The sequence below is a fragment of the Geospiza fortis genome, unplaced genomic scaffold, assembly GCF_000277835.1.
Source record: "Geospiza fortis unplaced genomic scaffold, GeoFor_1.0 scaffold361, whole genome shotgun sequence".
Taxonomy (NCBI): Eukaryota; Metazoa; Chordata; class Aves; order Passeriformes; family Thraupidae; genus Geospiza; species Geospiza fortis.
This window is the reverse complement of record NW_005054356.1, coordinates 2000598-2023819: the sequence shown is the minus strand read 5'-3', so window position 1 is coordinate 2023819 and position 23222 is coordinate 2000598. Positions and strand designations below refer to the sequence as shown.

Sequence of the window (23222 nt, the reverse complement as noted above, 5' to 3'; positions counted from 1 at the left end):
GACATCAAGTGAAAATCCCATAAACACCCTTGACAACAGCCACTCCTATCCACAGTTCTGTAAAATCTTAAATGGAGAAATAATACATGTTTACATTTAACAACTGCAGGTTAGTCATAACTATTCTACTGCTTGGAATCAACACAAATCCAAAGAAATTATTTAAGGCTGAATATCTATTCCAGCAATTTTGTGCTGATATTTTGGTTAGACACCACATTATTCATCATCCACAAATCCACAGGCTCTCAAAACTAAAGAACTGGATGCAGAGTGTACAATATATTCACATAATTAGGCTGCCAGTAACTGTGGCCAGAGATTTTACTTCTTACACATTTCTAAATCTTTTCAAGTTGCTCTGTATACTGTGCAATTATGATAGTTGAAGGGCACTGTAGGAAAAAAGTTGTTATAATAGTACACCATCCTTTAGGTTGTTTTAATGAGGTTTTCTGCACTTCAGCAGTCATCAACTTCTAAGAGCTGTCCTGCCTTGCACTTCTGCATTATTAATACCAGCACCATCCATGCAGCTACAGTAAAGGTCTGTCATTATTTCCATTATTAACCGATATTTCCAAGGATTTATAGCTCAAATGCAGAATAGCCCTTCAGTTCATTTTTTGCTGAATTTAAAGGAACACTTGGATCAGCAATCTACAAATTCAGCCAGTTTCTGAGTAGGTTTTGACACACTAGAGGTTAACAGCTCCATAATGGCCATCATGATGTGTTCTGTGAACAGTCTCCAGTTACTGCTGCTGCTGCTGCTGCATTGTCTATCTCTAGCTGCAATCAAGCTTCTACCCACTCCTCTGGGAGTCTGGTTCCTTCTAACACATCAACAGCCTGCATGAAAAGTCTATCACGAAAGAATAGAGATGTATTTTGCATTTTAAGTCATAATTATACTTTGGGGGTTAAACGTTCAAAATGAATTATTGTTTGTTAGGAGTATTTCATAAGGAGCAAAAGAAATTTAATGTAGGCACATTTTCTTGTGCTAAAATAATGTTACATAAAGAAACAAAATTCAGCCACAAAATTGCAGATAAATTACTGATAAGAATCTACCAGTGCATGAAAGTGAATATATGGACACGTAAAATCCTCAATCAGCAGAGTAAATTTCCTTGGCTGCACTAAGGAAACACAGCAAACTTTGTTCTGATCTGCGGTTTTCCACCCAAGTATAAACAGTGCAGCTGATTTTTTAAAGAAAAATACTGGGTTATCTGTTCAGATTGTCAGTCTTAAATCTGAATAATATCTTTTATAATATTTAGGGTGTTTAATGTGTGTTAGGTGGAGCTGATTTTTTTAAAAGCTCCATTACCATATACATAAAGCATATTTGACCTTGAATGTAGTTCAAGGTTTGCTTCCCTTGCTGTGTTTCAGAAACTCACTTTGGATGACTGCAGAGGCTGTTTATCCATCCTCCCTGGTGATGCTTTGCACCTCCATCACAGGTTCTAAACTGCAGTCCTCCGATGCCAATGGAAGGATTGCCATCAATTTAACAGGGCTTGGAATTAGGCCCAGAATAGATAACTATGTGAAGCAATGACAGTGGGATTTATTTACACATTTTTGACCTGTCCACAAACTGTAGAGTAAATCAGGAATGCTGCAGTGCACTTGAAAGAGAAAAATGAAAAACAAAGAGACAAAAGCATAAAACCCCAAAACAAATAGGTTCAAATTTAACCTCCAGTGCTCATCATTGTTTCATTTATGACACTCTGCCTTGTAGCTGAAACCTCCATTCTTCTCCAGAACATGACTCCTGTTAGTCTAGGAGAAAACCCAGTCTTTGTTGTGACTTATTTTGACAGCTTTAATATCATTTTCCACCTGGCATCTGGAAAGTTTTCCATTTTCACTTTCCACCAATGTCTCACTTTTGTTTCCCAGCATGTGTCGCGTTCGCGCCGCACCTGTCAGCGGTGTGTGTGCCTTAGCGCCGCGCTGCGAACACGCACGCCTCCCCTCTTCTCCCACCCCAGGGACAATCACTACCTTCAGCACCTCTTTTGCAGTGAGATATTGCCCCTCTTGATAATGACAGTACCAGATAAGCTCCTTCACGCCATCACCTGCTTCGGAGAAAGCGGAGATAGTTTTACAATCTTCTAATTCATCTGGCTCCTTGAAATGTTCCTCAGGTCTTGAAGCTGTCACTAAATGGTTGAAGTCTTTTTGCTGTATTTTTTGGTCCTCCTTGTTCCTTTGGTGTCCCACTTTCACAAATATCAAGCATTTCTTCAGAGACCACCAGAAACCTTAATTAAAAAAAAAAACTAAAAGAAAGCACATCAGCTAATGAGTGAGATAAAAAGTTATGTTCTTTTTGATGCTGTTCTAAGCAACTGAATCTTGCAGATTCAGAATTAAGTCAGTGCTTCAGTGCTGGCCTGGAATATTCTCAGGAGAAAATATACAGTTTGATCACTTGGAAAGAAGAATATTATTAATTTTTTATTTTTTCCCCCAGACCTCTGGTTCAGAGATGGAAGCTACAGTTCATTTTAGCTGACATCACTTAGGATTTAGATCTGACTTGGATTTCTTGCCTGCCCCAGAGAACACAATTCTCTGCTCCCTATTGCTGCAGTCATATAAAAAACTAGTCAGACCTCAGACCCAGGAACATCAGAACATACAGTCCTACTTGTTTCCTTGCTGAATCCCCAAAGCAGAGAGAAGATGGGAGAGCAGCAAAGCAAAGCCAGATGGAAATCATGCTGGAGGGTATTGATTGCCTAGTGTCTAGGCAGGCTATAAATTACCACTTCTCATGCAAAGAGGAGGGTGAGCAGAGCTGCAGAGCTGTCTCAGGGCACAGTGCTTGGACTGTGCTGTTCATGCAGTATCAGCTAAATTCGGGTTGTGCCTAAGGCACGGGGAAAGCCAGGCTTTGCTCTCTCTCCAGTGCTCTTCTTGACTTGGAGGAGACAAATCATTTCTGTAAATATGAGTGATTCTTGCAGCAGAACAAAAGCAACTCCTATCAAGTTAAAAGACTTAATGCTTTCAAGTAGTGTCTATGCTCTTAAAATCCTGCTTCATATTGTAAAGTATTATAATTATATATCATGACAAAAAAACAAGACCTAATGGATATGGGATATATAAAAGGGGAAGTATTTAGCATAAGCTTATTGGAGCTGAAAGTACCAGGAATGATTGATTGCTTAGACATAAGTCAGGGAAGTGGTCTAAAAATTATTAACCATAATTGCAATTTGTCTATTAACTGTTTTATCTAACATTATGATATATTTAGAATCAATCCTGCCATCTACTAATACACAATTTGCTCCTTGTGGCAAACAGCAGAGCTGCGTGCCTGGATCTGTTTGGAAGAAGGATGTTTATTGGGAAGCATATCACTTATTCCATTTCAAAAGACATTAGTGTGGTTATACAGTTAACTACACCTCAGTGACTTCCACTGTTTTTACAGAATACTCTTTAATCCAACAGATAGCAAAGAAAGTTTTTAATGCAACTTGCCTTAGTTAGTTATTACAGGTTTCTGTTGCTGTTTGTGCAAGAGTGGAAGAGTTAAAGGTTTAAAAGGCAGAAAGTTTTCCTCTTGTTTTGACTAAACTAGGGGAAACGTGCTGGACCTGTGCAGAATTTGATTGCCAAACAGATAGAAGATACACAGTGAGAAAAGATAGTAAAGGTTTAACCCAGCTGATGTAAGAAACAAACTCCAAGGATGCCCATGTTTCCTTCTTTTATCAAAGCACTGTTAATCTTTAATTAGGAAAACAGTTCTGAGAACAGCTCTTTGTGCACAGCTGAACAGACACCAAAACTTGGAAGTTAATAGGATCACTGAAGAATGAGACTATTAAATGATTGTCCTAATAAATCTGTGAGTGAGATGTACAAACCCAGAGGAGTTCAAATTCTGCTTCCACGTGGATGTGCAGAAAGTCCAGGTTAAACCTTGCAAAATCAGCAGTAAGGAGGCTGTTGGTGGGTTCAGAAGAGCATTGGGTTCCTGTGCACTTTCTTCCAGCTCAGATAACAAATCCTCTCAGGCATTAAACTTTCTGAGGAGTCAAAATCGGCTTCTTAATTCAAAAATCTAAAGAAATCAAGAAAATTTAAGGGAGTATTTAACAACTTGTACATTAATGTCATTTCACTGAACAACAGGTGATGTAGTCCATGATATTTATCAGCAGAAATACCTTAAAACTTCGTTTTCTGCACTGCTACAATGTTGAACCATCACTTAAAGTCCACAACCAGCTAGTCCCAGGCCTCTCCATCAGGAACTGGTAATAAAAATATGGTATAGCAGGCTTAGTTGTGCATCTTTTCTGCTCCTGTAAGAAACAAAGTCAATTTTATAGTCCTTGTAACTTAACCATCAAGATGAGGCAGTGTCTAGAAAGCAGATGAGAATAGCTGGGTGACACGTTTTGTGAATCACAGTTATTGCTCCATTCAGAGCTGCCTCCACAAACTGAAAGTCTCTTGATCTCTCATTCATATCCATCTTTTGTTTAAGATCTTATGGGCAGAGAACATCTATGCTTCACCGAAAATAAAAAGGTGCTTAGTGCTATTTAGAGCAAATACCTGAACCTTAAAAGGTTAGCAAGTGCATGGGGTTTTTAATTTTATTTGCAGAATGCAAGTTGATTGCTGTTCATTTGTACATAGTGGTTTAAGCACCCATGTAAGAAGCTTCTCTTTACATGAACAGTATTGATATGCACATATATCATCCTGAATCAGTAAATTTGGAGAGAGTTACAGATGGTCAGTCAAAGATGCACACATAGCAGTCAGAATTATGTCCTCCTAAAAGCATGAGAAAAAAACCCCCATGATTTCCAGGGTCCAGTTGAACTCCTGATCTCTCTACTGAGTGTTGTTTATAGAAATAATCATAATTGTGGCATTTGTCTGGTAAGAACCTTTACACTGACCGAACAAAAGTGTCTTTACATTGAAAAAATCCTATTGTTGTCCACTGATGTTGCCTTATGCCTCTTAGAATGGTGCTAAGCAGAAATGTACAGTATGTAGGATTTCACCTGACCTGTTAACACTTACATAAGAGTTTTCCAGTAAACAGAGGATTCGTTACAGGGATTATTGGTTTTTGTGCAATGTTGATTTTCCTCCAGCTGCCAGGTTCAAGAACCAAAAGGTATGTAGTGCTTGACATAGGCACTTTTGGCTTCTGACCTTTAGATGTAGCTTGTCTTTCATTTCTGCATAATCAGCTTTTCTATCCTGTTTGTCTTTTAGTGTTATGATATGCTTGAAATATTAATCAAAGCTGTTTTTCTGGGGAAAAAGTATAGAACAAATCTCACTTGAAACAGAGGACATGGTTCAGCCCAAGTTGCTGCTTCTGTGTTGCTATTGAAGGAGAAAACTGTTTCTAGTAAATGCTTTTCATTTCAAGTAAGAACTTACTATTTGCATTACAGTAACCTAGAGAGAACCCAGCAGGGACTGTCTGTGGCACAGACAAAAATTAGAAGAGATAATGATCATGTTTAATTAGGTTTTAAGCTTCTCTAGCTGGGAACTATCAACCAAGCTAGGAGAATTCATAAGAAGAGGAAGAAATTGGCATTGGCACCTCCCAGCCACCTTCCTAGGAGATGATAAAGGCCTGTGGATGTAGTTACATGTCCAAAGTCAAAATGGGAAATCCATAGCAGAGGAAGAAACAGAACCTAAACCTTCAGAATCTGCTCCCACTCTTACTTGTTAAAGCCATCCTTCTTCAAAGGAGTCAACTCAAGAAGGACGTACAGAACTGTGCCCAGTGGGTCAGACTGCAAGTAAAAAGTGACTGAAATGTTGAGGGAGAACAAAGGTATGTGGGAGGATTTAAAGAAAAGAGAAAAAGCCTGTGGCACAGGTAGAGCTGGGTAAGCCTGAAAGGACAACTGCCAGCACAGTGCTGCTAGCAGGCAAAGCATCCCAGAGAAATAATGAACAGTGTGCAAGAGGAAGGAGCCAGGGGAGCCACAGTTGTCCCGTCCTAGAATAAACAGACAAATTTAGAATATAAAAAGGTGCTTCCCTGTTATTTCTTTATGCCTGAGGAGGTGAGGTCTCTGCAAAAGGGCACAGCTAGCAGAACACCACAGGAAGCTGAAATTCTTGAACAAGAGGTGCTTGAACTCATGTGCAAGGATTTGTCTGTTCCCTGCTCAAGTAGGAAGCAGGAAGTCCTTGACAGCTGCAAGCACACACCTCTGTGGTAAAGAGATTTCACTCCAGCAAGGGTAACCATTTTTAGTTGCAAACTGGATTTGGAGCCATCTGGGCTTTGTGGGACTGAGTAGAGTAGATACTGAAAGATAAAGGGAACACAAACCTTTTGCTGACTGTTTTCCACTCTGGTTATTATGGTTTGTCCCCTTCTCTTCTGGCTGTGGTTCTGCTGTTCATCCAGCAAAGAAACCCTGCAGTAACCATGCAAAAATCATAATTCTGTTGTGGCTAGGGTAAAGTCGGTCAAAGTCTTGGTGGGCCCAAACTCTCCACATGACTGAGACCTTCTGCAGTAGATGAGAAGAGCTCCCAAGCTAACAGAATTACACATACCTGGCCACTGGTCAGGTGCCAGTGGCTACAGAGCCCATTACTCACATACTCACACTGATCCTTGATAGGGTGCTTTTAAAAAAAATAACAGCATTCCTCTAGGTAAGAGTCCCCAGATTAGAGTCACAGCTCAAGGAATGGCTCCAGAGGAGCGACTGCTTATCAAAGTTAAAATTACATGTCTCAATCCCATCTCCAGAGCTGAGCCTGTAAAAGTGAGCTTAAAAATTAACTAATAATAATAACAACAATAATAACTATTTTATCTGCCAAAGCAGAACAACAAGCAAGAAACCAGTGTGCCCATGGTGTAATGTCAGCCTTGGCATGTACTGTGGCACAACCATGACTTTCCCTAAAATATAGCTCAGGATTGAGCACTTGAGCTGATACTAAACAAAGCATCAAAGCTTGGGGGCTTTGTTTAGAGACTTTAAACGTGCACCAGTGCATCTTCCTGGCTGCTGAAATTTGTTTTGAGAAATGTCTGTTGCCAAGCTGAAAATGCTGGACAGGTTAATGGAAGTATAGTCTAATCATGATAAATCTGGGTATTTTTTTTCTACTCCTCCACCATCAGAACAAGCCACTTCATTTTGAACACGGCCCAAAAATATTACATTGCCTTTTGTAGGGATCCATAAACAGCATATTTTACAATCTGCCCAATCCTGTATGGATTCGGGTTGGAAAGGAGGTGAGCAGGAGGTAAAGCGCAGTGCCCTCAGCTTGCTGCTACCTGTTGTGGCCGGTGGCAGAGGCTCAGTCTCAGGGTTCACACGTGGAGGGGAGCGTGGCACACGTGGCAGGGCCCCCAGCCCTCCTGCAGACGGGTCAGTGCCAAGGAGCTGCTGCAAGAGAGGGGCTGTGAGGTGGAAACGTGCCCGGCGCTGTGCAGGGTCTGGAACGAGCCCTTGGCTCACTCACAGGCTCTTTTGCAACCTCAGGCAATTTGCACGGTTCACGTTTTCTTTTGGAAATTGAGAGAACGATCCCTGCCCTGCTCTCTCTGAGCCTGCAAGGGCTGCCCTTGGGTCTGGACTCTGTGGCATCCAGTCCAGCAGCTGTCAATGTGCTTAGTGTCAGCTGAGCAAAACACCACAGAAATACCAGTCCAGAGGCAGTGCTCTTCCATTGGTAGAACAGCTCAGAGAAATCTTTAAAAAACCTACAATTTTATAGCAAAATACCCAAGTGACAAACTCCTTGGAGGTGACAATATGTAGGAGAACTAGCAATGGGAGGGAAGTAGAATTTCTGAGTATTATTATATGCCATTAACAACTTTCAGATCTCACTGTGAGTGCTTTGTTGCACCTTGGTTTGTAGTGATGAGTTAAGCTTCCTATTGACACTTTTTTTGAGCATCTAAAAACCTTTACATTTATTGAGTTCTAGTAAGTCTGTAAAACCTGAAGTGCTCAAAAACTTCTGTTTTGAGCAACCTGAATGGTGTCCATCAAAGCAAACATCCTAAAACCCCTCCTTTCAAGGCACTTGTTGAACACTGTCATCTTGAAATGTCAGATTCACACACATTTAAAGGATTTGACAGCTTGCAAGAAGGCACCTGATAAGCATCACATTCAAGTGTCAAGAAGCACAGAGAAAAAGTGCCAAAAAAAGTTCAATCAGAAGAAATCGTATCAGCTATTAGATGAGCATTATAATGCAGTTACTACTAAAAAAGGCTTCTCATTTAAATGGAAAATAAACTTTGCATTCAAGACAACTATTTTTTAAAAGGCCTTACATTTCCCCATACCACCTCCTATGTTTGCCATTCGTGAAATTTTCCAGAAACTGAATCCTGAGAGCAGCACCCACTGGTACTGGGTGACACCTCAAGACCACTGTAACTGAGCCATTGGAAGTGCTACATCTGGATTTTTGTGTGGGAGACAGTGGGTGTTATGAGAATTCACTATCTTCACATAGAACCTTTAATGCCTTCTGTTGGCTTTCTAAAAGCTGAATCTCTAAATGAGAAGAGTCTTGAAAAAAACCCTGGCCTTGATTTGCATATGCTCCAGTTATTTCACTGCACCAAATACTATGTGTGTTTTATATAGGGGCTTGAGGCTTACTGTGTGTTTGTGATATGCTTTGAGATCCTCTGATGGGAGGTGTTACCTAAATACAAGTAATTTGATGCTGAAGTGTCTAGAATTCCCAGTGGACATCTGTACTCGAGCCCTGCTGCCATCACAAATGAAAAACATTTGGAATCCTTAATGTGATTTTTAATGGACATATGTTCATAACACAGTGCCACCAATTTGGCATATTTAGTGTCTTCTCAAGAGAAGCCCACAGTTTGTATAGCAAGATTGTGGGAGGTTAGGATTGCAGTGCTAGAAAATTTGCACAACACCTGCCTGACTGTAATTTAATTGGCAGAAATTAATGCTCTGGGTTTGGGAATTTTTTTATTCCTCTCAAAACCTAGAGACATGAGGACTGATTCTGCTGTATTACACTGTTGTATGTAAGATTTTATTCTGATTTTACTTGTGCTAAAATATGATAATTTCCTGGTCTACTGCCTTCCTGACAACTGAGCATTGCTGGCTTACTCTCAGTTATTTCTATGTACACTGACTTACCTGGCCAACAAAAAGCATTCAGTATTTTTATACTTCTCTGAAAAAGGGCTCTGCTTAGTATTACTAAAGATTATGCTCCATTTTATTTTTAATGAAGGTACTTTATGACATGTTTTAAAAGGAAAATATTTCTCATCAGCTCCACTAGCAACACAATATGTGGACTCTCAAGACAAACACCAGCTTTGCCATTATTAAATTGCCTTTGGATTTTATCTTTGCTTACATCACAGCCCTATCTGGAGCAGTCTTTAGCACCTCTTATCCCACCAGATTTTTGTTTTCCTTTTCAGGAATGTTTGGCCTTGCCATGCATCAAGGACAATCCCTCTTACTTCACTGTTTTCTTCCCATATTTACAAAACACAATAAAAGGCTTTGCAGGGGAGATAGCGGGTACAGTCCCAGAGGGTGTTTCTGCAGAGAGAGAGTCAGCTCTGCAGTATTTTAGACTTGCAGGTGGGAAGGTGAGCTACAATCCTGATCCTTGCTGCTCTGCCAGCCTGGCTTTTTGTGGGGGTTGCAAGTCACTGCTGGCTACCCCAGCAAGAGCCTTGCTGGGAACATCCAACTGCCTCACAAACCTGAGCAACAGCTGGGTTGTGAACACCCTTTATACAAGATAAGTCAATTTTGTTGCTTTTCAGAACTCCCTGAAACCTAGCTGGGAATCCCAGATTTCCTGTTCTGCAAACTACCAATGACAACCATGATAAAAGCCCCATCAATACAGAAAAGTCTCAAGTTGGCACAAATGCATCACCTTATCCAGGCTTCAGATGCTTTGCTAAGACTGCGTATAAACAGAGGGAGAGGAAATGGCAGCAGGGCTGTTTCTACAGATCTATTTGTCTGAAATACTTCAGTCTTCACACACCCAGACTGCATGGACAAATAGACATGAAGACCATCTTTCTTTATGGTCACAGTTGTCTAAAATGGAGTAGGGGAAGCTAAAGACAGGCCTGCAGAAACAGAGACAAGAGCTCAAAGTGTCTGAGATGACACTCAAGTGTCTGATATCACACTGACATAACCCTCAGAATTATAAGAGTAGTAGTGGCTGTTGATACCAGATAGTGCCACATCTGACACAGATACAGACTCAGGTCTGTGTATGTGCACATGCACACAGTGCGCTTCACCCACAGAACAACAGCTCCAGTCCCAAGCAGTTCTGTGCTTTTGCTGAGTACAAATTTAGGGATGGGTTAATATTTTATAACACCTCACCCCCACAGAACTCCCAGTAAAATAAAACATAATATTTGAAAGAGGAGGTTAGTTATTGAGACAGTTGCTGCTCTGCCTCTTCTGAGGTTGTAGCAATAGGAAATAACTCTTTCGTTTGCAGGAGCCTAAAACAAGCCATAAACAAAAACCTCCTTGCCTACACTGAAGGAGCCCCAACACTTAGATTTATACTGCTAGGGATTTTTTTAGAACTGCATAGACAAAAATAAGAGCTGTGGGCCTTATGTAGTGGTTATTCAGGCCTGTCAGTGCTCACTGTTGAACTTTATACCCAGATCAGGCAATGTTCCCAAGGTGAGTAAACACTCCTTGGACAAGCCTCCACTTCACAGCCAGCTAGTGACCATCTGCCTACAAAATGTGCCAACTGCCCTTTGCCTCCGTGCATGACCTCTGTGTTCCTGGTTCCAGAAACTCTTTGTACTCAACGTTTCCCACACGCCAAGAAGTTATGACGTTTTTGATTTCAAAGCCAAAATGGATCAAAGTTTGGTTAAACTGCTAAATTTTGTAACTGCTTCAAAACAGCAAACCCAAGGGCTAAGAACCTCCGCTTTCAGCATTCATTAATCAAGCCTGTTAAATGATTACCTGGCCAGGGCTGCTTTGTTGACAACTCTGCATGATGACAATGTCAGTGGCACTGTCCCAAGACACATCCAGTGGTGACGTTAAAGGCCAAGCCTCCTTCACCTCAACTGGTGGGATGGACACTACCATGGAGAATATTTAAGGAAGGAGGTGCAGCCTTGGAAAGCAGCAATTGCAAGAGAGCTCCAAAGCAAGTGAAACGGGCTCAACTGAAAGATACAGCAAAATCCTCTCTGACATCCAGCTCCAGCTTCCATAGACAGTAAGTAGAATGGCCTCTATTTTTTCCATCTTAAATTAGTAGAATGGCCTCTATTTTTTCCACCTTGATCCAAATTCCCTACCTTGATTTTAAATCAGTACATAATCAAGTCCATTGCAAATTCTTTGTGCTATATGTTGTTAGGCATTGTGACACTGGTTAGAACGTAACTAAGCTAACACACCTAATCTATTTGATTTTAAATTGTGATCAGTATTTTACAGCCATCAACGAGATCCACAGCAGCTTCAATAATGCCACCACAGCTGAAAGCCGACATGAACATCATGCCCAAGGTTGTGCAGGGGGATTGGAAGAGTCTGTCTCCTGAAGCGAGGGATTTCATCGAGACCAATGCCAAGCTGTGCCAGCCTGAGTGCATCCACATCTGCGATGGCTCGGAAGAAGAGAACAAGAAACTTTTGGACATCATGGTAGAACAAGGCATGATCAAGAAGCTGAACAAGTATGAGAACTGGTGAGTAGCCTAAATGAAGTCAAGTATCATCTCAGAATTGGAAAATTCATTTTCTATCCTGTTTACTTTAAAAACTTCTTATAACTCTCCAATATTTGCTTTCCATGAACATTTTGGAACTTAAGCTTACATAGGTGAAATACTTAGGAAAAACAAACTTTTTCCTCTAAAAATTAGATAAAACATATTATTCAGTTGGACTATCAACTCTACATTTTCTCTGTTGATTAGTTACATCAGGGAACTGAAATAATGTCATGAGACTTAGGCAACTTATCATTAGCAACGGCTAAATATTATTGAGCAAATCTTCTTTTGAAGAATTCTACTATTTTAGCCAATTAGTTTATTCATCACATACTTTTTTGTGGCATTCAAATAGGTCTGTGGGTGTTCAAATATTATTCAGTACAGGCATTATTCATATCGTGCCGATGAGCTTTGACTCTAATGTATTCTGCAAATACTTTTTTCAAATATTTCATAATTTCTCCCAACTAACTGAACGTGAAAGGAGAATATTAACAACAAGTGCATACTCGAGAATTACGTGCCAACCACGAGATCTTTATGGGAGAAATCTGCAAAGACTTTTGAATAACTAAGTGCAGGAATTTGGCAATCTGTTTGCAGACTATTTGGGAGAGAAAAGGGCAAGATTCACCAGATAAATTATTCATTGTTAATTATATGCTTAGCTGTAGTGATGATGGTTATGACAGCCCAACTAGAACATTTTTATACTCGTGGAAAATTTCGATGCACAGAGGTGAAAATGTAAAACAATCCCCTCTATCGTAAATAGATGGCAAAAATTCCTTAGAGGGGAAAAAGAATCCCCTTTAATGAACTCCTTCACTTTTAATGATCGTGCTTATACTCAGTATTTCCTTTGTGATGCCTCTAATTTAAGGGACTATGCCAATCCACTAAGCTGGGTTCTGATCCCTCTGGCATTTATACCAACACTTAAACTACTTTCCTTGGCATCCACTTAGCTTGAGGCATCATTTTGTGGTCCCCATACAAAACAACTTCACACTGATGAGAATGAGAATTAAACAAGATTAACTTTTCCCTGAAAGTTAACAACAGAGAATAAGGCTGAGATAAGAGGCAAAGGAATATTAAAATGTAACAAGAATTTCCTAGGCCATACGATTTTTTATTATTACTAGAAAGTCTTATGTTTTCTCATAAAATTGCTTTATCTGACTGATTTTTGAGGTTATCTGTTATACTGCTTTGTCACTAATTTTTGCCTTACAAAGCTTTGTTTTAGCAGCCTTTTGTGCTAAAGTGGACCCACAGAAGGGTAAAAATGCTATATTGATAATTAAAGTCTAATTTGTTGATTTTTGCTGAAATGCAGCTGGTTGGCTCTCACTGATCCAAGAGATGTGGCAAGAATTGAGAGCAAAACTGTCATCATCACTCAAGAGCAGAGAGATACCACTCCAATACCTAAAACTGGAACAAGCCAGCTGGGGCGCTGGATGTCTGAGGAAGATTTTGAGAAAGCCTTCAACACCAGGTTCCCAGGCTGCATGCAAGGTAGGCAAGAAAAAGATAATTGACACTGAACTTTCAGCAGTGCTGAGACACTTAGTACTGTTGCAAGTTACTGAAAATCTTTAAAGAACAGTTTCAGCTGAAGATTTAGCTTTATCCCCCTTTAGTCACTTCACTGGTTTCATGCAGATCTTTACCACAGACCCAAATACCTGGGCAAGGACAGTCCTCAGTCTCTTTCCAGCACTCTTGTTTTCCTAAAGAGTGGCAAAGTACAAAGATTCATGTAACTTGGTTCAGGAAGTCACACAGCAACTGAGGAGCAGATAGGAAGTGAGATGAGAATGAAGGTCCTCTCATCCACAGCAAGAACTTCAGATTCAGGGATTTGCACTAACAGAGAACTTGGCCTTCACCTCCCCTTCCTCCTGGCTAGATAATCCTTCTGAACTGCTGCTTTCAGCATTTAAGATAAAACTTCTTGCTACACAATTAGACAAACAGAAAGCTGCAGCTCTTTAAACATCATCAGAAGCTGTCACAAGACAAACAGCTTTTAAAGGACTGAGAAACAACCTCCATGTTTATAAAGGTTACTTCAAATGTTCCTTATTTGGCTCTTGGCCACATCTTGCTACTCCCTGTTTTCCAGGACGTACGATGTATGTCATCCCCTTCAGCATGGGGCCTATTGGGTCACCTTTGTCCAAGATTGGGATCGAGCTGACGGATTCACCCTATGTAGTGGCCAGCATGAGGATCATGACACGGATAGGAGCAGATGTTTTGAAAGCCCTGGGCAATGGGGAGTTTGTGAAATGCCTTCACTCAGTTGGATGCCCTCTGCCGCTGAAAGGTAAGAGCCATTAAAAACCCAGGAGCCATTAAAAACCCCAGAGCATTAAAAACCCCTGGAAATGCCCAAGGCTGTGTTTTGGAGCTGAGTCCGTGTCCTCAGCATGTGGGACACTCTCACCAGAGAAGTTCAGGGTGGTTCTATAACAGCACCAGGTTCAAAAGTTAAAGGAATCAAAGCTCAGTGAGAGTTTGATAGAAAGGAGATCATTATCCCTGGTACTTACCAGGGATTTCCTTGAAGCATATGCTCTGGGTTGCTGTCAGAGGCTCGATGCTGATGAAACAACAGCGTGACCAAGCATGGAAATTGCTGCATTCATGACTACAACATTCTGTTCTGCAGAGCCATTAATCAACAACTGGCCGTGCAACCCGGAGCTGACGCTGATTGCTCATCTCCCAGATCGCAGGGAGATCATTTCCTTTGGCAGCGGCTACGGAGGGAACTCCTTGCTGGGGAAGAAATGCTTTGCTCTCCGGATTGCCAGCAGACTGGCCAAAGAGGAGGGCTGGCTGGCAGAGCACATGCTGGTAAAAATCTATGCTGTTAAATCTTGTGTGTTTGAACAGCCGTTAAACCCCAAATTAGAGCCACATAAATCCATCACCCGCCTGGCCATCAATGGAATTAGTCTCATATGGATAGTCCTGTAACTTTAGATAGGAATCTGTTATGTGCCAGGCTCATGGGGAATAGAAAACTGCTTGCAAGGCCAAGTACTAAACATTTAAAATAAGACCTGTCATGGTATAAAACAAGCAAGGTTTGGAACGTCTGAGAGTGACTTCTTGTACTCAAAAACCTGCAAATATCAGATTTTCTAAGGGAGTTGTGCTGTGTAACCTTCCTGGCTTTAATTTCTCCTGTCCTTTAAACATTCTACCACCATAAAATACCACTGAAAAAAATAATTTCAAAGTGCATAAGAGAGCAGCCTTAGAAAATAATATCTGTGGTCTTTGAGAAGAGCAGAAGAATCCATGCACAAAGTGCTTTCCTTTCACTCCACTTGTGCAGCCAAAAGAATATTGCCTGGTTTTCTTCTGTCTTGACAGAGAAACATAGATGTATATGGTCTTTAATCAGCAAAATAAAAAGAAATGTTTATTATATACAGACCTAACATTTAAAAAAAATAAGAATTTCTTACAGATATTCTAATGGCAAGAAGAGTTGACTCTCTGATTTAAAAAAGACAGCTTGAGTTATTTGTCAACAATATTATGTTGTGCTTCTTCTGTAGGAACAAATGTGCATAATTAAATATTTTATCATTTCCACTTGCTGGGAGAAAATCTCCAAAATGAAAAGTGCAAGAAAAAAAGGCTGTGTTTAACAGTTGCATTAATTTTTCAATAGATCCTGGGAATTACCAATCCAGAAGGTAAAAAGAAGTACTTTGCTGCAGCATTCCCTAGTGCATGTGGAAAAACTAACTTGGCCATGATGAACCCAAGCCTGCCAGGATGGAAAATTGAGTGTGTGGGTGATGATATTGCCTGGATGAAATTTGATGAACAAGGTATGGAAATAAAATTGGAATGTTTTGCAGGTTGCTGTAGGTGCAGTAAGACATGCTACAAACTTCTGGATAGAATTAAATCAGTATGGTTCACTTATATTTTATCATTTAACTTCCAGGCAACTTAAGGGCAATCAATCCTGAAAATGGCTTTTTTGGTGTTGCCCCTGGAACCTCAGTCAAAACAAACCCCAATGCTATTAAAACCATATTCAAGAACACCATCTTCACCAACGTGGCAGAAACCAGTGATGGAGGTGTTTACTGGGAAGGCATTGATGAGCCCCTGCCAGCTGGAGTGACAGTGACCTCGTGGAAGAAGAAGGATTGGACCCCAGACAACGGTACCTGGCCCACCCCATGGCCCTCTCTTTGGCTTTCTTTGGAATCAATTAATAAATTCAAGTTAATTCTGTTTTGCTGTGTTGTTCTGTGCAGGAGAACCTTGTGCTCACCCCAACTCCAGGTTCTGCTCCCCAGCCAGGCAGTGCCCCATCATGGATCCAGCCTGGGAGTCGCCCGAAGGCGTTCCCATCGAAGGGATCATCTTTGGAGGCCGCAGACCAGCTGGTAAGAGATGCAGCAGCCACCTTTCCAGGCTGGCCACAGAAGGGTTGACACACAGCTGGGCATAGCCACAGGTTTTGCTTTCATAGCTGCAAAAGCAAGGAAATAACCACATTAGTCCAATTCCTCTGTGTTGGCCTTTGGCACACAAGCCACTGGTGTTTCAGTGGGTCTGAGTTGTTTGATGTTAACACAAAACAGGTAATAATAATAAAGAGCTGGAGGGAGATCAGGACCCACTAACATGGGTAGCAGACACATAGGAAATTGCTACATTGGTCTCAATTTGCCTGTAGTTTACGTAGTTCAGTTAGCAAATGGTTAGAGAAATGAATCAGTTTTAGATAGTTTAAAGAAAAGGAAGTAAAATAAATTTTTCTGCTAAAGGTCACCTAAAGTTGGAAAAGAAATAGAAGTAATGCTAGGTTTGAATCTAAAATGACCACAAGACCAGACTCTATTTCCACTAAAATCTGCTGGAGATTCTGGTGTCTCAGATATCTCCCACTGGATGTGTTCAGTAATCAGTAGCCAGTTTGGAAAACATTCATTTAAACTTCTTTGCTGTATGAGAGCAGGAAATGAACTGATTTTAAAAACCCAGGAAAAATTAGAATACATTATCCAGTAACATGCATTCAGCCCTATGTCAGATGGCAAAACCTGTCATAAAAATGTTTCTGGACCTCTAATTACTGAAGTGATTTTGTTCTTTATAGGTGTCCCTCTTGTATATGAGGCCTTTAACTGGAAGCATGGAGTATTTGTAGGAGCAGCCATGAGATCTGAAGCAACAGCAGCTGCTGAGCACAAAGGTAAATCAAAATTTAATCTGCCTACCTGTATTAAAAGCAGGCCCCTCTGGACTGCCTGCCCTCTCCTTCCCCCTGCTCTTTCACATTTCAGTCTTGGCAGCTAATTTTGCAACCTGTGCATTTTCACAATAGAAAATATTTGCACTGGAATTAACAGCCAAATTCTCTGTAAAAGTCAAATTAAGCAAAATAATCCCTTAGGTGGCAAGCATACAGAACAGGATGCAGGCACAGAGTTGCCAGAAGCCTTGACAGAGAGTTCTTGTTACAGTCTGGGATAAACAAATTTAAATTTTCTCTTCTGCTAGAGCTCAACATAAATGCATGAATGATAGCAATCTCTCGAGAATGTTCATTTAAGCTGCTTGACCTGAGATTTAGGAAATTTAATAACAAAAATTAATTTCATTTGTACCTTTTGTACATCAAGGATAATGCTTGTGTTGTTTCTTAAAGCTCACAAGGGTCGTGAAGGGATCATAGGTAAACCCCGGGAGGATCTGAATCTTTGTGCTTCAGAATAAATGTGCTATTTATTCCCTTACCTTCTCCATCTGTGTTTCAAACAGGCAAGGTCATTATGCACGATCCATTTGCCATGAGGCCTTTCTTTGGCTACAACTTTGGCAAGTACTTGGCCCACTGGCTGAGCATGGCCCATCGTCCAGCTGCAAAACTGCCCAGGATCTTCCACGTGAATTGGTTCCGCAAAGACAGCCAAGGGAAATTCCTGTGGCCTGGCTTCGGGGAGAATTCCCGCGTGCTGGAGTGGATGTTCAACAGGATTGAAGGGAAAGCCTCTGCCAAACCAACTGCCATAGGTTACATCCCCACTGCTGCTGCTTTGAACTTGAAGGGTTTAGAAGATGTCAACCTGACCGAACTGTTTGATATCTCAAAGGAGTTCTGGGAAAAGGAGGTAGAAGAAATCAAGCAGTACTTTGAAGTGCAAGTTAATGCTGACCTTCCCTATGAAATAGAAAGGGAATTGCTTGCCTTAGAGATGAGGATAAAACAGCTCTAAGCTGGTCAAACCCACAATTATTTATCAATTCGCACGCACTAAGGCAAGGCAAACACATTTTACCAAATCACCACTGGAAGCATAACAGCACACTGATGGGCAGGGGGTTATAATGAAAGTAGGTCATAGCGTAGTTAGGATATAGATACAGAGACATTCTAGAAATAACTCCAGACCTAATGATTTATAACTACATCGGTTGTTGTGAATAGGTGAGCAGCAGTGGGAGTGCACGTGCACAGGGTCTGAAACCCCTGTTCTGTCACTTACATGCACACAGAGCCATGATGGGTGTAAATTATTTGCCTAGTTCTGCATATACAATCCAAACCAATCCAGCCTTCAAGTTGTAGCACATTGTTTCCATCACAGAAACCTCTGGAGTCTCAGACTCCACTGCAAAGAGGAGAGAAAATTAGATGCTGTATATATGTATTACCTAAACATATTTCATGTCTTAAATACTTTTTAGAAAAATGAAGTTGTAACTATCAGAGTGAAAGATGACTTTATATTACTAATGCATATTTAAGATATTGCTGTTATATATTACTCATGTTCCTGTGATTTCCAGATGTTTTGAATGGCTTGTTCTTAAACTATAAAATAAATGTTTATACAAAATATTACCTCATTTCCAGTATTCTTGCTGTTTATAAACTGCATGCACATAAATCGAGGCTCCTGTCAATACCACAGCACAGGCAGAGATGCACATGTGGAAGTTAGACGTTGACTGGAGTTGATCTGCAGCTCCTGAGCCAGCTAGTTTAAGCCACATACTGTCTTTGCAACTTCGATTCAAGCCAAAGGAATAATCCAAAAATTATGATACCAGCTGTGAGCAGTCATCCAGATGATGACACACTCTCCATAACTGGGCATTGTTAGTTACTGCAGGCATTTATAAAATAAACTACCCTCTAGGAAAGTCCCATATTAGGACCTTGCTCATTTGTTAAAGTCATAGGATTTGTCCCTGTTCCACAGCACCTTGGCTTTTGCAAGAGTAATGAGTGAAGCTGTTGAAGTAAAGACAATTTGGGAAAAAGTTTTCCAGATTTTTTGGGATGCCTAAAGCCTTAGAGCTCAATGAAAATCAGGGCAGGAACCTGTGCTGGCTTCCTTGTAGAGCCAAGACATGAAAACCAGCCCATGTTCTCCCAATTAGAGGTGTCATTTATGTGCTTCCCACATCCCTGGCAGGTATCCTGTTTTTTTCATTTTGAATGCTTGATCTCCCAAAACATATTGCAAATATTTGCTTAGCAAAAGGAAATCACTTACATTGTGTAATAAACCTTTTTACAGACTTGCTTCCTTGCAGAGCAAACAGTGCCAGGGCTGGTCAACAACTGCCCTTCAAAGTTTGCTAGGAGAGGTCACATAATCTGAAAAGGCTCTAAACTACCCCCTGACCCCATGTTTAAGACTTAACACAAACATCATCAGTTCTGAAGTGAATAATAGAGCCCAAGTCAATGCATAGGTCACACAAAGAACAGGCAATGGAAAGCTGTGAGGGAAGTGGAAGAGAGTAGTGCAGTCCCTGTGGAAGTGATCAAAATCACATCTGCATCTCCTATAGGATCACCTCTATGTGTCCTCTTGAGTGGGCTCCAGATTAACAGAAAAATCAAGGTGGAAGTCAGTAAATAAGTCAGAGGAAGTGAGCCAAGGAAGACTGGAATATACACTCCTCAGATTCAAGCATTACTATCAAGTGGATAAAATAAAGTTGTTAATAAAGTAATTCTATAAATAGCTGATGAACAGGCTGGGCCATCCACAACTGGTGTGACAGTACTGGGCTGGTATTTGGATAGGTCTGAGGAGAGCAAGGAGAGTTGAGAAAATCTGTAACAGGGATCTCAGAGTTATGGCCAGTTACAGCCTCAGGGTTTCTTATGGGCCTCAGGAGAGGATCCCAGCCCTGAGCACTGCAAATGTGTTCCAGGCACAGCTTGAAATGCTGCCCAGGAGATGTACAGAAGCTTGGGGCTTTCCAGAGCTCCTGCTCTGCCTTCCCAAACACAACCAGGCTCAAATGAGTGTTCCAAAGAAATGGCTCCTTCTTCCTGCCAGGGAATCTGTGCCAGGGCCCAAGCCCAGCAGGCATATGGGCATGGGAAAACCAAGTGACACTTCTCCCATAAAATGCTGCTCCATGAGGAGATGCAGATACCATCACTGGGGTCCTACAGCACACACCCAGCTCTAGCAACACCGGTGTTATAAAGTGCTAACTGCCTTGAGAACATCTTCTCCAGCCCAAAACACTGGTTCTCATATTCTGACTAAACCCCTGCTTGCTCTTCCTCATCCCAAGAAATCAGGGAATTTTCCTTCCTTTGACCACCACTGCCCTCAGGTTCTGCTCTGGGTGTTTTTTTTCCATGTAACACAACACAACCCATGGACAGTGCCTATCACGAGCTCCTCTGGAAAAAAAATATTTAAACCATTTGTGGTTCTCCCACTGCACACATTTTAACCACATGCACCTCTTCAAACACTGCCCAGAGACACAGATCATTCTGGAAACCAGAAATGGGGGAAAAAACCTGCTGTACCGTTAAGAATGAGAACAAGAAAATGAGTTTTTGCGTGAGTCATTCAAGAGCTCCTTTGTATGTAAATATATCCTCAACCCATCAGCATCTATGGGGAGCACAATTTACATTTTGAATGATCAAAATGTTTAGTATTGGCAGAGAAAATGTTTAAAAAAGGAGAAGGCAGTGGTTTAAAATTTAGAAACTTAGTCAACTGTGCCAGATTATGATCTCAACTCTTCTCCCTCCAACAAATACTATGCTCCATAAAAACAAAATGCTTTTAAATTGAAATTTGGAAGTTCCCCTGATTTTCAAAAGAAAGAGGGGAAGGCAACAAATGCAATAAATTTCAACAAATTAGTAGAGAAATATAAAACTTGGCCTATTAAATGCAATTCAGAGAAGGGAAGCACAGGCAAGACTAACACATGAAGTGTACAGAGCCATAACATTTGCAACAGCTGTGTTATGAAATGCACTTGGTATTCTGGGAAGTGAGAAACAAAATACTTTGTTAAAACACTTGTGGATGTACCGGTGGCTTAGAAGAAGAGAGACAAAATTAAAATCACAGTTTAACCATTAATGGTTTTGAGGATACGATCTCTGGTACCTTGTTTGTGCCGTGATTCACTGGACAAGAACATTGTGATGGATGCACCACATCCAGGGAAGGCTGTGCCCAACTACCTTAAATTTAGCACAGTCCCTTGGGTAAAAGTCTGGCCTCAGTGCCAAGTGCTCCTGTCAGCACAGATAAATCCAGAGCTCAGACCTAGACCTTGGCCCAATCCTTGCACAGGTTGAGAAGCCTCCAAGCCCGATGCCATCCTTTGGACTCATTTCTCATGTTTCAAGGTCAAGTTTTGACTGTGTTTTGTCTTGTTCCTTCAAATCCCCTTCTCAGATGTCAGTCTCAGCAGTAATTAGCTTGAGTATATAAGATATCCATGCACCTGGATTCTGTCAACATCATGAAGGTTAAACCAAATAAATAAATAAACCTGAAAAGCAGTGTCCAGCTTGCTGCAGAACTCATGTTGGATAACAGTGAAACCCAACTTCAAACCTCTCACAATTCTGGGATGATATTTTCAGGAAAAGAAGCAAAATTCAGAGAAATGGCATTTGTGCTTTGGGAAATGCTGTTTTCCAAAAACCTTGGCTACCATAGTAACATGATTTATTCCATACTTGCGGCAGTATAGTCAGTCAGCTCCCCAACTGAAAGACAATTATTGTAACTAGAGATGTACCTGGCTGGAAGACTGTGGGAATGCTGCTATGGATGGCAGAGCAGAGCACTCTAAACTCCAAATTAGTAATTGTTAGTGTTGATCATGGAGGACATTTCTGGCAGAGGTTTAACCTCGGCAGTACAAAAGGGCACATTGGTCAAATGAGTGCTGGCAAATCCCCCTCACGGAGATTCCAAACCACGTCCTGCCCCATCTGTGCATCCTTATGCAAAACAGCTAGGTGGGGAGAATGGGAAAGAAAAAAACCCTAATTGCTATTGTATTCCTTTCCTGCATTCGGCTGCCACCATGGATACGTTGGCTGCAAAACTTTACCAGAGAAGGATTTTGTGAGCAAATTGCAGAAATCCACATATATTAATGTGCAAAATTCAGGCTGTGTCTGATCCTTGCAAACAAAAACATGGTTATGGTGCCTTTGCTGTAAGAGGCCGTACAAAAGACCTCTGAGTTGTCTCTACCCAGTGGAGGGCTTTGTTCTGCCTTTGATGCCATCAGCGAGAATCACCTTGAAATTTGTTTTGCTCCTCCTCACACTGGTGCTTCTTTCCATGCCTTTTCTTGAGTGTAAATGTGACCAGACATAATTCTGAGATGATTCTGCCTTCAGCTTTCCTTCAAGCTGATAAGCTGCAAGCAGAACTTCTTCTAATACACATCCCAGAAATGTTCTTTGTGTCTTCTTTGGAAATGTCAGATGCTGGCCATTGGAAAAGGGAAAACATCTGGTTTAATCCTCCCGAAGGAACATATCAAAGTTTTTGTGCTGTTTTTTTATCCAGCCTCAATGCTTTTTATTCATCTAAAAAATCCCTTTGTAAACTGCTGCATTTCATTTTTGTTGGTTTTGTTCTTTTTTTGAACCAAGAATGTAGTTTCTGTTCCTTTTCTTGTAAAGCATCACAAGGCCATTTCCCAGGTTGAGATGGCCAAGAAACAGTCCCTCCCAGAAACTTGATCCTGATAAACAGCTGTTCTCCAGCACAAACTAAGCTCATCCTCCACAGAAAATAGCTCCTAGGCTCACAATAAATAGATCTTACCCCTGCTGTGTATAGATTTGTGGGCTTTAAACTGAACTGATAGTCTGAACTTGTCATCCTTCCCATCTCACCAGAAATCCTAGAAAGGGCCTGTCACCATGGTGGAGGCTGGCACAGCAACAGCACAAATGCCAGCTCTGAACGTGAATAGAACAACAAAACCTCGTTTTACCCACTGGAAACCATCACTATATTTATCTGTGTCTTCCTGAACAGATGAGAAACTTCCCATGGTGTTCTGGAGCTCCAGATCCTGAGAGCAGCTATGA

The 23222-nt window shown here is 41.1% G+C and overlaps 1 protein-coding gene across 1 annotated transcript; it reads left to right on the top strand.

Moving 5' to 3' along the window:
- Positions 1 to 11297: 11297 nt before the first annotated feature.
- PCK1 (phosphoenolpyruvate carboxykinase 1) lies at positions 11298 to 18413 on the top strand. The gene is made up of 10 exons (XM_005423629.3): positions 11298 to 11316; positions 11531 to 11794; positions 13167 to 13348; positions 13959 to 14162; positions 14508 to 14695; positions 15525 to 15687; positions 15807 to 16031; positions 16126 to 16257; positions 16974 to 17069; positions 17639 to 18413. Exons 2-10 carry the CDS (start codon positions 11571 to 11573, stop codon positions 18091 to 18093), a joined length of 1869 nt encoding a protein of 622 aa, XP_005423686.1. The 5' UTR covers positions 11298 to 11316; positions 11531 to 11570; the 3' UTR covers positions 18094 to 18413.
- Positions 18414 to 23222: the final 4809 nt, after the last annotated feature.

What these genes read in the sequence shown, in the direction of transcription:
- PCK1 (XM_005423629.3), top strand. Translation starts at nt 11,571, where the DNA reads ATGCCACCACAGCTGAAAGCCGACATGAACATCATGCCCAAGGTTGTG. An exon ending in GGCTGGCAGAGCACATGCTG is followed by an intron (nt 14,696 to 15,524) that starts GTAAAAATCTAT and finishes ATTTTTCAATAG; the next exon opens with ATCCTGGGAATTACCAATCC. An exon ending in GGATTGGACCCCAGACAACG is followed by an intron (nt 16,032 to 16,125) that starts GTACCTGGCCCA and finishes TGTTCTGTGCAG; the next exon opens with GAGAACCTTGTGCTCACCCC.